A 15,728-nucleotide genomic window follows, 5' to 3' on the forward strand; every position below is an offset into this window, starting at 1 on the left:
TCAGTCAGGGAGTGAATGATTTTTCTGATTTTGATGAAACCCTCACATCAAGTTCTTTAAACACCTACTCTAAATCACAAACAGTTTTATCGTTCGCAACATCAGGAGAGTCCGATTCCGTAGCTTCACAAAAATCACCTAGAGGAAGTGACGGACCAGCCTTCTTAGTATCAACAGATTTTAATGCAAACCCTCTTATTAGTAATGCTATTTGTATTTACTTTGTAAAGGAGGATGAAGCAACACAACTTTCAATGAATAATATAGAAGATATTGCAATGGGAGTAATATCGGGTAATAAGGGATTGATGAAAGAATTAAAAGATAGATTAGAAACATTATACATTCCTCAACTTTTAAAACAATCGGATTGGGGAGAACTAAGTAATTCAAGCAATTTAGATTCTAAAGAGGAAATTATGGAATTTTTGGAAAATGTTGACAAGTTTGTGCAGAATGTCAGTGAAGCAAAAATTGCTTTGGAATCCAGTATTAGATTGGAAGCTCCAAAGAAGTTCTCAAATTTTGATTCAAAACCAAAATCTTTCCTCAAACAAGCTTTGAACAGGGTTGATATAATATCTTCATTTGAAGAGGCAGTCACAACGTGGATGGGAGACATTGATGCCTTATTGAATGAAGTTACTGCAGTCAGAGAAGAAGACGATGAAAGTGGTCCTGCTGCAGAGTTAGAATATTGGAAATCGAGAATGGCCAAATTCAACAGTATTACAGACCAATTAAGAAATAAGGTCTGCAAAACAGTTCTAAGTGTTTTAAAAGCTAAGAAATCGGCAGTGTTAGCTGGGTGGAAAAACATTGATATAAGAATTACAGATGCTGCTAACGAAGCAAAAGACAATGTAAAATACTTGTATATATTGGAAAAATTCAGTGAACCTCTCTACAAGAGTGATCCAGTTCAAATGATTAACACTCTTCCAGCACTCATTAATGCTATCAAAATGATGCAAAGGTAAGTTAGCTTTCTTGGAATTCAAATATTAATCTTTTCTAATAACAAATTTCTAAAAAATGTCGCAACACAATTTACCTTCAACAGTATCGCAAGGTATTACAACACTTCCGAACGAATGACAGCACTTTTTGTTAAAATAACAAATCAAATGATTATTTGTTGTAAAAAGTACATTGTGAAGGATGGTCGTTTGTGGGAACAAGACACAGAAAAATTAATAGAAAAATTTAAATCATGCATTGATTTGAATGAAGCCTACCAACACTTTTATAGAAAAACTAAAAGCGAATTACAAATGAATCCGTTTGGAAAACAATTTGATTTTAGTGAAAGTGCAATTTTCGGAAAGTTTGACCAATTTTGTTGGAGAATTCAAAAATTAATTGATTTATTTACTACATTTAATCAATTTTCATATCTTCAGAAATGCACTATTGAAGGTCTGGATCCAATAATTAAACAATTCATCAAAATAATAACAGTGCTAAAGAGAAAGAAATATGACTTTTTGGATTATAGAAAATCTGTAAGTAATTAATAATAGCAATTTAATTAGAAATATATTTAAATAATACTAGGTATTTGATACTGATTATATTGAATTCAATAATGATATGACTAAATTGGAATTGGAGTTGGTGACCTTTATTAATAATAGTTTTGCTGAAGCTAGGACAACTAAACACTGTTTGGAACTTCTTGAACAATTCAGAAAAGTGCTAAAACAAGACAACTTACAAAGGATTTTGGAGGATAAATTCCGATCGATATTCAGCAACTATTCTAGGGATGTGGAACATATTAAAAATGTTTATGAGGAAACCAGCAGAAAACCAAATATTCCAAGAAACGCTCCTCCTGTTGCTGGTAATATTGCGTGGTCCAGACAGCTCATGAGGAGGTTAGAAGAGCCTATGGACTTATTTAAACAAACTCCTGCAATTTTGGAATATAAGGATTCGAAGAAAACTATCAAGCTTTACAACAAGATTGGAAAAGCATTACTGAGGTTTGAAGCATTATGGATGGAAAAATTCAATGATGCACTTGAAACTGCTAGAGAAGGTCTCTTGGCTACAGTTTTAGTAGAACAAAACAATCAACTATATGTTAATTTTGATGGAGATCTTAAAATGTTAATGACAGAAGTTAAATATCTTCAGCTTATGGATATTGAAATTCCTGAAACAGCAATTTCTATTTTCAACCAACATGAGAGATTGTTGACTCTTGCTGAAAGACTTAGATTCATGGTCAAGGAATATTATCGAGTTATTTCTCTTCAAGACGATCTGTACAAACCAATTTTGAAACCTCTTATTTTATCGTTGGATGAGAAAATCAGTGCTGGGAAATCTGCAATTACTTGGTTATCTGTAAGAATTGATAGATTTATTGATGAAGTCATGAAGGCTATCTATTCATTGGAAGATACACTTGAAAAAGTGAACGATATTCTTTCGTATAGATTGAAGGCAAATTGTGATTCTATTATGAAAACCTTCCTAATTTCCTTCTCCTCGGATGTGAGGTCTATTCAACAATTTTTATCAGACAATGAAAAGTTTGCCAAACAAATGGCTATTGAAATTGATATTAAGAATCAAGAAATAGAATCAGCAGCCTCAGACCTTATTGCTATAATTACACACAAATATTCTGAGGAAGAAAAGATGGGAGTAGCTAGAGAGTGTAAAGTATTCAAGAATCATTTCGAAGAGAGAATGCTTGACTCGGTATCTACTTGCCTTAGAGCATCAGTTAAACATTTGAAAGATAGAATCAGTCAAGACAAGAGATACAATGCCAAACCTGTTTTCAATGTTCAATTAGCCTTGTCGATACCTAATATTGTATTGCAACCAAGCTTAGAAGAAATTCAAAAATGTGTTAACAAGTGTGCCAGAATTATGCTTGAATCCACTCAACACATCTATAGATGGAACCAAGAAAAAGCCAAGGAAAAGAAGAGTATTTTCTCTCAAATTGGTGAAGATAAGACTACAATTAAGGGTTTCTTGCAATTGACAGGTGCTATTGCAGGTTTATCAAGCAAACTTAACATATTCATTACTAAATTCCAACAATACGACTTCCTCTGGAAGCAAGATAGAAATGAAGTAATAACTTCCTTCATTGATGGACAAACAACATTGGATGATAAGAAGATACCACCATCATTGGACGACTTTGAAAGTAAGATCAAACACTTTTCATTGTTGGAAAAGGAAATTGATGACCTAGAACAATATCACCAAGAAGGATCCCTTTTGGTAGATTTAAAACCAATCAAAAGTGCTCTTAAAGTTGAAGCTTCCCAATGGAAGTTTGCATACGGTCAAGCACTTAACACAAAGGCAAAAGCTGAAATGGAGGATTTACTTAGCTATATTGAAGAAACTACAAATAATTTGAAGAGAGATGTTTCTGATATAGAAGGAATTAATGGTGTTATGATTGTTCTCAATCAGTTAAGAGAAAGAGAAAGCACCTTCGATTTGGAAATCAAGCCAATTAACGAATCTTATGAAATTTTAAAGTTATATAACATTAAAATTTCTAAAGAAGAACTTGAACAAGTTGAAGATAATGGTATTGAATTTAAATGGAAAGCTTTAATTGCACTTTCAAGAGAAGTGATGTCAAAATTCCAAAAGATTGGTCCTGGTTTCAGAAGAGACCTTGAACAAAAGGTTAAGCAATTCAAGAATGAAGTATCAGATTTTAAAAAACTTTACGAGGAACAAGGACCAATGGAAAAGGGAATTAATCCTAGAGTTGCAAAGGCCAGATTGACATCTTTTAAGAGTGCCTTTGACGAAAAGCAAAGAAAATGGAAAACATACACCATGGGTGAACGTCTTTTTAGAATGAAAGAAACTGAATATCCAGAGTTGGTAAAAATTAGCAAAGAATTAGACTGGCTTTCTGGTCTCTACGATCTTTATACAGAAGTTATTGTTACCGTAAATGGATTTGAAGACATAACATGGAATGAATTGGATACAGAGGAAATGACTAATACTCTTAATAGTTTCAATATCAAATGTAAAAATATGCACCCAGCTCTCAGAAAATGGGACGCCTATATTGAACTTAAAGATACTATTGAAAACTTCCTCAATACTCTTCCATTATTAGAAAAGTTGAATCAAACATGTGTAACTCAAAGACATTGGAAGCAAATTTCTGAGTTGTGCAAGAAGACCTTGGACTACAAGAATCCTGAATTTAAAATCAGAGATATTGTCGAAGCCAAGTTGGTAGAACACAAGGATGATATCGAGGAAATTGTGAATGCAGCCAACAGAGAATTAAACGTAGAGAAAAAGCTCGAAGAAATCAAGGAAGAATGGAAACTTAAAAAGTTTACTTTGGGAGACTTTAAAAATAGAGGAAAGCTTGTTCTTAAGGATACGCAAGATTTGATGCAGAGTATTGAAGATACTCAATTGGCCCTTTCAACATTATTGGGTGATCTTTATAATGAACCATTCAAACCAGAAATTCAGCAATGGATGGTAAAGCTTTCAGTCACTCAAAGCGTTGTTGATGATTGGCTTCAAATTCAATCACTCTGGATTTATATGTTCTATGTTTTCACAGGAGGTGATATTGGTAGAGAGTTACCACACGTATTTAAAAGATTCCAAAATGTTGATAGGTCATGGGTCAAAATTATGTCTACAGCAGAATCAGAACCAAATGTTATCAAACTTTGCTACAATGATGAAATGTTAAGAGATTTACTTCCTCACTTGAAGACACTATTGGAAAAATGTCAAAGAGATCTTTCAGGTTATTTAGAAAAGAAGAGAATGTTATTCCCAAGATTTTTCTTCCTTTCTGATAAGCAAATTCTAGAAATTTTAGGACAAGGAAGTGATCCTTCATCCATTCAAAAGCACTTGCTCAGTATTTTCTCTTCAGTTTCAGAGGTTGAGTTTGATGCCAAGCACAAGAACCAAATTATTGCTCTCAGATCTCCAGAAGGAGAATATGTACCACTTGTAGAACCTGTTATTTGTGAGGATAACATTGAAGTGTGGTTGAATAGATTAGTAGCAGCAATGCAAGAAACTATTCATGAACTAGCTAGAAATATGAGTGGAACTCTGTTATCAGATTTGTCTGTTGTTGAGAATAACTCTCTCGGTAGAGATAAACTCACCAAATTTATTGGTGACATTCCTTGTTCCCAACTTGCATTACTTGGTATTCAATTGTTGTGGACATGGGACAGTGAAATGGCTATTAGAAATTCAAGAGAGAGAAATTCTCTTGCCAATGCCAATAAGAAATTTACTACAATTTTCAATCACTTGGTTACTTTAACAACCAATCCAAAGTTAACACCTCTCCAAAGAACTAGACTTGAAACACTCATTACAATCCATATTCATCAAGTTGAAATCTTCCAAGAACTTGTCAGGAAAAAGATTAAAAATGTCAACGATTTTGAATGGACAAAGAGAACAAGATTCTATTGGAAGCCAGAGCAAGATAAGTGTGTAATATCAATCACAGATGTAGACTTTGAATATTGTAACGAATATTTGGGTTGCACTGAAAGATTGGTCATTACTCAACTTACAGACAGAATTTACATTTCTTGTGCTCAAGCTATGGGAATGTTTCTTGGTGGTGCTCCTGCTGGACCTGCAGGTACAGGAAAAACAGAAACAACCAAGGATATGGGTAGAACAATGGGAAAGTATTTCATTACTATCAATTGTTCTGATCAAGGTTCTGTACACTCTATGGGAACTACATTTAAGGGCATTGCTCAAAGTGGTGCTTGGTGTGGTTTTGATGAAATCAACAGAGTTAAGTTGGAAGTTTTGAGTGTTGTTGCTGCTCAAATTGCTTGTATTTTTGATGCTATGAGAAACAGAGCAACAAGATTTACTTTCACTGACGGCTCAGATTTAATTTTAGATCCAACATGTGCTTGCTTTATTACATTCAACCCAGGTTATGCTGGTCGTACGGAGTTACCAGAAAATATGAAGGCACTCTTCCGAACTATTGCTGTAGTTCAACCTGACAGAAGAATTATTATGAAAGTTAGATTAGCTGCCTCTGGATTTTCTGACAATCAAGGTTTATCCAAGAAGTTCGACATGTTATACAAATTGTGTGAACAACAATTATCCAATCAAAACCATTATGATTTTGGTTTGAGAAATATCTTATCCGTTCTGAGAACTTGTGGCGTTTCTCTTAGAGCTGAAACTGAGAAAACTGGTATTGACAATAGATCACCAAGAGAAGAAACCAAAGTCTTAATGAGAGTCTTACAAGATATGAATAATTCAAAACTAGTAGATGAAGACTCTACTCTATTCAAAGAATTATTGAAAGATTTATTCCCAAATGAGTCTACAGATGAATCTCCTGACGCAAATATGAATGCAGCCATTGATTCTATCATTGACAAGAATGGCCTGATTAATCACCAACCTTGGAAGCTTAAAATTTTACAATTGTATGAACAATACAAGGTAAGACATGGCTTGTGTTGTATGGGACCAAGTGGAAGTGGAAAATCAGCAGCTATTAACATTCTTTGTGAGGCTCTTGGTAAAATTGGAATTCAAACAAAGATTAAAAAGATGAATCCAAAGTCTATTACCTCAGAACAAATGTTCGGTACTCTCGATAAGGGAACTAATGATTGGGCTGATGGCGTTTTTACTTCCTTATGGAGAGAAACAATGGAAAAGAAGAAGGAATATTCATGGGTATTATTGGATGGTCCAGTTGATACTATCTGGATTGAAAATTTGAACACTGTTCTTGACGATACTAAATCTTTAACATTAGCTAACGGTGACAGATTGAACATGCCAAAAACTTTAAAGTTGGTATTTGAAGTTGGTAGCTTGGACAATGCTTCTCCTGCTACTGTCTCAAGAATGGGTATGGTTTACATTGGTTCTTCTATTCTTGGATGGGAGCCTCTTTTCCAATCTTGGATAAAGAAAATCGGCAAAAGACCTTCTTCTGAGATTGAAAAGTTGAAGTTCCTTTTCAACAAATATGTAAATGATATTTTCCTATTCATTGAAAATGAATGTGCACCATCAATGTCAAATGGTAATGCAAACGTTATTTCAACTACTTTGAAGATATTGGATGGTTTGTTCACAAACTTTAACAGAAAAACTTTCCCTGATACTATGATTGAAAGGTTCTTTATCTTCTCTGTCATTTGGGGTGTAGGAGGTACTTTAGAAACTGCTGATAGAATTAAATTACATACCTTCTTGGAAAAGGAATGTAAGATGAATATTCCTTCTATGGACTCAAACGATACAATTTATGAGTATACCATAGATGAAAATGGTGATTGGAGAAATTGGAAATTCAATGTGCCTGAATGGACATATCCAACAGATTTTGTTCCACTTTTCAATTCCATCTTGATTCCAACTGTGGATAATGTAAGAACAGAATTTTTAATTAATCTTATGGCCAAACAAGAGCACTCTGTATTACTTATTGGTTCTAGTGGTACAGCCAAGACTGTTACCATCAAAAAGTATCTTAACGATCTGGATAAGAATAAGTTTAAAAACAAATTTATTTCCTTCTCTAGTGCTACTACCACTGGTATTGTTCAAAATTCAATCTTCACTTCTCTGGAAAAGAGATTGAGCAATAAGGTATTTGGTCCTCCACTCGGAAGAAAAATGTATATTTTCATTGATGATATTAACATGCCAGAAATCAACGAATGGGGTGATCAAATTACAAACGAAATTGTTAGACAAGTTATTGAAGATGGTGGATTCTACTCTCTTGATTCAAATAATCAATGGTTGAAGATTGTTGACGTACAATTCCTTGCAGCAATGAATCAACCTGGTTTTGGTAAAAATGATATTCCTGACAGACTCAAGAGACACTTTGCCATTTTCAATTTGACTGTCCCTTCAACCAAGTCCATCGATCATATCTTTACTACAATTGTTGAAGGTCATTATTGCAAAGCTAGAAATTTCTTGGATGAAGTTGTTCAATGTGCTTCTACTCTACCAGAGCTCACTAGAAAATTGTGGATCTCAACAAAGGAAAAGATGCTTCCAACTCCAAGCAAGTTCCACTATGTTTTCAACTTGAGAGATTTGAGTAGAATTTTCCAAGGTTTATTATTGGGTACCAATGAAATTATCAAGGACCATCTCGATTTGCTTCACTTGTGGAAGCACGAAACTGAAAGAGTTCTTCAAGACAAATTTATTGATGAAGCTGATAGAGAATGGTTCCAAACCACTTCCAAAGGTTTGCTCAAGGAACATTATAGTGATGATGTATCCAGAGCAATTAAATCCAAGTTGTTTGTTGACTTTTTGAGAAAGGCTGAATACGAAGATGAAAATGTTGGAGGTGAAGAGTTGGACTATGAAGCCAAGCCAATGAATGATGATCCAAAGGTTTATGAACCAGTTGAAGACTTTGGAATTTTGTTCAATAGATTGGACGAGCTATTACTTCACTACAATGAAAAACACAAGAAGGAGCCACTTGATATTGTTCTCTTTGACTTTGCTATTCTTCATATTACAAGAATTTCCAGAATTATTAGAAGTGAGAGAGGTAACGCACTCTTGGTCGGTGTTGGAGGTAGTGGTAAACAATCATTGACTAAGCTTGCTTCCTTCATTGCAGGATACAAGACATTCAAAATTCAAGTTACAAAGAATTACCACATTCAAGCTCTATTGGATGACCTTAAGAAATTGTACAAGATTGCTGTGCTTGAATCACCTGTTACTTTTATTTTCACTGACAATGATATCAAGGATGAACAATTTTTGGAATACATTAACATGATGCTTACATCTGGTGATATTCCAGGTTTATTCACAAAAGAAGAAAGAGAAATGATGATTGGAGAGTTGCGTCCAATTGCTGTTAAGAGTGATCCTGCATTCTTGGCAACTCCTGAAAATCTTTTCAATTTTTTCATTGATAGAGCGAGAGATAATTTGCATCTTGTTTTGTGCTTCTCTCCTATTGGTGATCAATTCAGAAATAGAGCAAGAAAATTCCCTGGTATTATTAGTGGATGTACAATCGATTGGTTTGATCCATGGCCAAAGGAAGCTCTTAAAGCAACTGCTGACAAGTTTATTGGTGGATATTCATTGGCAACCTCTGAGACCATCAAAAGTGATCTTGTATTATTCATGAAGGATTTGCACTATCGTGTCAATGAAATTACAGAGGAATACTTGAACAAATACAGAAGACATACCTATGTTACTCCAAAGACATACCTTTCCTTCTTGAATAGCTATAGAAAATTATATCAAGACAAGTTGCAACAAATTGAAAGGAAGAGCAACAATATTGCAAAGGGTCTTGAAAAGTTGCAACAAGCTAAAGAAGATGTCAGAGAGAAGGGTAAAGAACTCGAACAAAAGGAAAGAGATCTTCTAATTGCACAAGCATCTGCACAAGTACTGGTTGATAAAGTTCAAAAAGAAACCAAAGCAGCCGAAGAACAAGGAAGAGAAATTCAAAAGAGAAAAGAAAAGCAAGAAAAAGAAGTCAAAGTGGTACAAAAGGAAAGAGATGAAGTTACCAAAGACTTGAAGAATGCAGAGCCGCATCTTCTTGCTGCCGAAAGAGCTCTTAATAACATTACAAGTGCTTCGTTGAGTAAAATCAAGAAGTATCAAACTCCACCTGAGCCAATCATGAGAGTCATGGATACTATTCTTGTTTTGAGAGGTTTGAATATTGAAAAGACTGAAATAGAGGAAAGATCATTAGATCCAAAGAATCCAAGAAAGATTTTGAAACCTTCATGGAAGTATGCAAAGGAAATGATGAACAATATTAACTTTATGCAAAGCTTACTGAAGTTTGATAAGGATTCAATCTCTGATGAGCAGGTAGAATTAGTAGCACCATACATGGATGATCCAACACTTACAGTTGACAATGTCAATAATTCATCTGAAGCTGCTGCTAGTTTATGGGAATGGGTACAATCCATGGTTAACTTCCACAATATTGCCAAAGTTGTTGAACCAAAACGAAGAATGGTGGAAGAAGCAGAAACTAAACTTCAAATTGCCCAAGCACAGCTCAAGGAAATGGAAGACGAATATGAGGAAAAGCAAAAAGAGTTGAGAGAACTTCAATTCCAATTGGATGAAGCCCTCAAACACAAGAAACAATTGGAAGATGATGCCTATCAAACCAGAAAACGTATGGAGGCCGCAGAAGCCCTCATCAATGGTTTATCTTCTGAAGAGGAAAGATGGAGAAAGGATCAAAAGCAATTCCAATTAGATATTCATAACTTGATTGGTGATATTGCGCTTGCATCTGCCTTTTTGACTTACTCTGGTCCATTCAATCAAGAGTTCAGAAATGTATTGATTGAAGACCTTTGCTTTAATGAATTTAGAAATAGAGGTATTCCATTCTCTGAAAAGGTGAATATTATTGACTTTACTACCCATCCAACAGTAATTGGTGAATGGAGACTTCAAGGACTTCCTAATGATGACTATTCAACTCAAAATGCTATCATTGTTACCACTGGTTCCAGGTATCCTCTTTTAATAGATCCTCAAGGACAAGGTAAGGAGTGGATCAAGAATAAGGAATCTACAGAGTTAGTAATTACCACCTTGAGATCTGATAACCTCAAAGAAGACTTGGAGAAGTGTGTAGCTACCGGTAAACCTTTGTTAATTGAAGATGTCGGTGAAGAGCTTGATCCAATATTGGATAGTGTTTTGGATATGCAAATCATCAAGAAAGGAAAACGTCCAAAAATCAAAATTGGAGAAAATGAAGTCCCATTTAATGAAGACTTCAAACTCTACATTACAACCAAACTTCCTAACCCAAGATATACTCCAGAAATGTTTGCCAAAGTATCAGTCATTGACTTTACGGTCACTGCTATTGGTTTAGAAGATCAGCTATTGGCTATTGTTATCAATAAGGAAATGATTGAATTAGAAGAAAAGCGTAAGACCTTACTGAATGACATTCAGGAATGTAACGAAATTATGGAGCAATGTGAGAAGGAACTCTTGGAAAAACTTAGTGAAAATCGTGAGAAGAGTTTGGTTGATGATACTGATTTGATTGATATTCTTACCAAAACAAAAGAAAAGAACAGAATCATCAAGGAAAAGCTCATGGTTAGTGAGGAAACAAACAAGAGTATCCAAGAAGCTAGAGAAGAATTTAGACCTGTTGCAACACGAGGAAGTATTATGTACTTTGTCATTACCGAATTGAGTCTCATTAATTGCATGTATCAAGTAAGCTTGAGTCAATTCATCAAACTTTTCATTCAAGCCATTGATGAATCTGAACAAGATAGAAATACAAAGGTCAGAATTGAGAATATTATCACCTTTGCAACATACTTCATCTACAAGTATGTTCAAAGAGGCCTCTATGAAAAGCACAGAATTATATTTGCATTATTGTTGGCCCTTAAGATTGATTTGAAAAAACCAAAATCAAAGGGTAGAGGTATCACAGCAAAGGAATTCAACTGTCTCATCAGAGCTGGTAATGCCCTCCAAAAGAGTGACGCTCCAAGAATTCCATTCTCTTGGATTGAAGACAAGATTTGGTTGAATATTTTCAGTTTGAGCAAGGCTGATATTCCTGAATTCAAATCCATTCACCTTATCATTGAAAATAACGAAGATGATTGGAAGAGATTTTACTATTCTGCTACACCTGAAAGTGATCCAGTTCCAGATTATTCATCTCTTAGTACTTTCCACAAGTTATTACTAATTAGATGTTTACGTATGGACAGAACTATGAATGCTTGCTCTACATATATTATTGATACTCTTGGACAAAGTTTCGTTGACTCAATCTCTTTGAATTTGGAAGAGACTTGGAAAGAAACTTCTGCAATAACACCAGTTGTATGCTTGCTGTCTCAAGGTTCTGACCTTACTAATTCTATTGAAAAATTAGCACTCCATATGAAGATTAATATTGATAGAGTTTCTATGGGTCAAGGCCAAAAGGAAAAGGCTCAAGAATTAGTTAAGAATGCTATTGCCAATGGTGGCTGGGTTTTATTACAAAATTGTCACTTGGGCATCGACTATTTGGAAGTATTGGAAAAGACCTTAATTGATCTCTCCAAAGAAGATTGCTCTGAAAAGACATTTAGAGTTTGGATTACCACTGAACCAACACCACTTTTCCCAATCAATTTACTTCAAATGTCAATCAAGGTTACTGATGAACCTCCAACTGGTATCAGAGCTGGTTTGACTAAGGCTTATAATTGGCTGACTCAAGAATCTCTTGGAGAAGTTCCTGAAAATAGAAAGTTAATCTATAGTACCTGCTTCCTTCACTCAGTTCTAATTGAGAGAAAGAAATTTGGTCCTCTTGGTTGGTGTGTTCCTTATGAATTCAATCAATCAGATTTAGAATGTTCAATCCACTTTTTGATTAATTATTTGAATGAAAACGATATCAAAAAGATTCAATGGAATACCATAAGATACATGATTTGTGATGTACAATATGGTGGTAGAGTTACAGATGCTTTTGATTCTGTATTGCTTTCCAAGTATGGAAACAAATTCTATGGTCCTCATATCTTCTCTAAGGACTTTGTATTGTACAGTGATAAGGAAAAGACTTATGAAATTCCAGACAGACCAAAGATTGATGACTATCGTAAATATATTTATGAAAACTTGCCATTGTTTGATCCTCCAGAAGTCTTTGGCTTGCATCAAAATGCAGAAATTGTTCACAATGAACAAAAAGCCAACTTTGTTCTCAATACTATTCAAGGAATTCAACCTAAAGAATCCACTGCAGGCTCAGGAGAAACAAGAGAAGAAGCTGTACTAAAAGATGTAAAGAATTATCTTGAAAAGATTCCAGAAGAGTATGATACTAAGGAATTGAAAAAGTTTTACAAGAAATTAGAAACTCTCAAGAAGGACAGTGGAGGTGCAAACAATCCAATGATTATCTTCCTCAAACAAGAAATTGACAGAATGAGGATAGTTTTGAGATTGGTGAGAAGAAACTTGCAAGATTTGAGTCTTGCCATTGCTGGTACCATTGTCATGAGTGCAGAACTACAAAACATTTTTGATTCACTCTATGATGCCAAAGTTCCATCACAATGGCAAAAGGTTTCGTGGGAATCTCAAAAGTTGGGTGTTTGGATTGAACAATTACAAAAGAGACATGAACAATTTATGAACTGGCTTCAAAAAGGTCAACCAAAGTTATTCTGGATTTCTGGTTTCTTCAATGTTGCTGGTTTCTTGACTGCAGTCAAACAAGAATCAACAAGAAAGCATGCTGGTTGGTCTCTTGAAGCAGTAACTCTCAAGACTGAAATCACAACAAAGGATGCTCTCAAGGATTCTATCAATGTACCTGATGATGCAGAAGGAGTATTCGTTTATGGCCTCTATCTCGAAGGAGCTATCTGGGATAAGAAAACAAGACAATTGGCAGATGTTCCAGCAAGTGAATTGGGTCTTGTACATGATTTACCTGTCATTCACCTCTCTGCCAACTCTCCAATGCAAGGAAGTGAAACTATGGGACCTAAAGAATATGTCTGTCCCGTCTACAAGAATCCAGACAGAACACAAAGAAATTACATCTTTGATTTGCATATCAAGACTCCTGATGATCCAAGCAAGTGGACTTTGAGAGGTGTTGCAGCTCTCTGCTCCAAACAATAATAAAATATCAATTCCAAATATCCACTAAAAGTTTACATATCAATCATGCACTAAATCGATTGTGGATGATTATTTGAAGTTGAAATTAGAAGAATGTAGTGCAGTACCATTATTATTAGCACAGTGCAGAGGGAGAGAAAAGCCAAAATCATCACACAGATAATGAAAATCTATTTATTCAGCATGCTTTTTTTTTTTAAATATTAAAAAATTTAAAATTGAACAAAAAAATGGAAGAATCAGCATTGTTGTCATACGTTCATACTCACGGAGCCATCGAAAATTCTGTTGAGTTCGCCCAATCACACAATATTGACCACCAACAATTCTATGGTCAAATCAACAGTTTATCGCTTGCTAATATTTTGGTTCTTGAAAAGAGAGAATGTACATCTGCTTTACCAAGCACCGAAGGTTTGCAAATTTTAAATCAAGGACAATCAGCTGAAATTAAATTACTTGCTGCTCTCATCAATTCTCCTGATGGTGTTGATAAGAATGTTTTACAACAACAATTAGGTGATAATTATCTTCCAGCCTTCAAGGCTTGTATGAAGAACAAGTGGATTTCACAAGAAAAAGGTTCTGATATTTTGAAAAAGTCTGCCACTGTTAGCGAATTACCAAAGGATGTTGTTGTTGATCAATTGAAAATTATTTCTGCTTCCGGATTTGTTTTCCTCGAATTAGAAAAGCAAAAGGGAAAGAGTCTTGAAGATTTAAAGACTATCGAATTTGCTAACTTGAAAGTCCAAGATGATAAAGATCCAAGATATACTGAATTGAAGAAGGCCTGTATTGAACAAGGAAAATGTATCAATTCTAATGATTTCACTGAATTGAAATCAAGAAAACTTGTTAAAGTTGAAACTATCAAGTTCTTCTATGTTTCAAAGGGTACTGAATTTGCTCTTGAAAGAAAGAAACAAGAAACTGATTTGACAACTCAAATGATCTTGTCTAATGAATGGCAGAATGCTTCTTTCAAGGAATACAATTTCAAGGCTACTGGTAAGAGAAATGAAAATGGTTATCTTCACACTTTGTTGAAGGTCAGAACTGAATTCCGTAAGGTTTTCCTTGAACTTGGCTTTGAAGAAATGGCCACTAATAATTTTGTTGAAAGCTCTTTCTGGAACTTTGACGCCTTGTTCCAACCTCAACAACACCCTGCTCGTGATGCTCACGACACTTTCTTCTTGGAAAATCCAAAACAATGTATTTCATTGCCAACTGATGGATATCTTGAAGATGTTAAGAAAATTCACGAAGAAGGAGGTTTTGGATCTATTGGTTACAGATATGACTGGAAGGTTGAAGAATCAAAGAAGAATCTTCTCCGTACTCACACAACTGCTGTCAGTACTCGTTATTTGAGAAAACTCGGAGAAGAATTAAGCAATGGTGCCGAATTCAAGCCAAGAAAATATTTCTCAATTGATCGTGTTTTCCGTAATGAAGCTCCTGATGCTACTCACTTGTGTGAATTCCACCAAATTGAAGGTATGGTCATCGATAAGGGTTTAACTCTTGGTGACATGATTGGACTTTTCCGTGTTTTCTTTGCCAAGATTGGTATTACTGATTTGAAATTCAAACCTGCTTTTAACCCATATACAGAACCATCCATGGAAATCTTTGGTTATCACCCAATGCTCAAGAAATGGGTTGAAGTTGGTAACTCTGGTATGTTCAGACCTGAAATGCTCCGACCAATGGGACTTCCAGAAGATGTTACTGTTTTGGCTTGGGGTCTCTCACTGGAAAGACCAACCATGATCAAATATTCTGTTGATAACATCAGAGATTTGGTTGGCCACAAGGTTGATCTTGGTGGTGTTCAAAAGAATCCAATTTGTCGTCTTAATAAGTAAATTATTGTAAAATTTTAATTCAATAGTTTAACAGATTATTAGCCGTTTGACTTCGTTTTTTGGAAGCAGCAAGATTGTTAATTCTTGGTTGAGTCACAGCTGGTTCAACCTTCTTGCTTAGTACTGCCAATTCATCTTGGTTCT

The 15,728-nt window shown here is 34.9% G+C and overlaps 2 protein-coding genes across 2 annotated transcripts; both read left to right on the forward strand.

Annotated features, from left to right (window-relative positions):
* Positions 1-254: 254 nt before the first annotated feature.
* Positions 255-13,729, forward strand: NAEGRDRAFT_38988 (uncharacterized protein; the record flags this gene model as incomplete). The annotated part of the gene is made up of 3 exons (XM_002677632.1): positions 255-976; positions 1,064-1,505; positions 1,558-13,729. 3 exons carry the CDS (start codon positions 255-257, stop codon positions 13,708-13,710), a joined length of 13,317 nt encoding a protein of 4,438 aa, XP_002677678.1. The 3' UTR covers positions 13,711-13,729.
* A 205-nt stretch (positions 13,730-13,934) lies between these two features.
* Positions 13,935-15,607, forward strand: NAEGRDRAFT_79555 (phenylalanine-tRNA synthetase family protein, alpha subunit). The gene has a single exon (XM_002677633.1). It carries the CDS (start codon positions 13,941-13,943, stop codon positions 15,582-15,584), a length of 1,644 nt encoding a protein of 547 aa, XP_002677679.1. The 5' UTR covers positions 13,935-13,940; the 3' UTR covers positions 15,585-15,607.
* Positions 15,608-15,728: the final 121 nt, after the last annotated feature.

Source organism: Naegleria gruberi (assembly GCF_000004985.1).
Source record: "Naegleria gruberi genomic scaffold NAEGRscaffold_21, whole genome shotgun sequence".
Lineage (NCBI taxonomy): Eukaryota > Heterolobosea > Eutetramitea > Acrasida > Naegleriidae > Naegleria > Naegleria gruberi.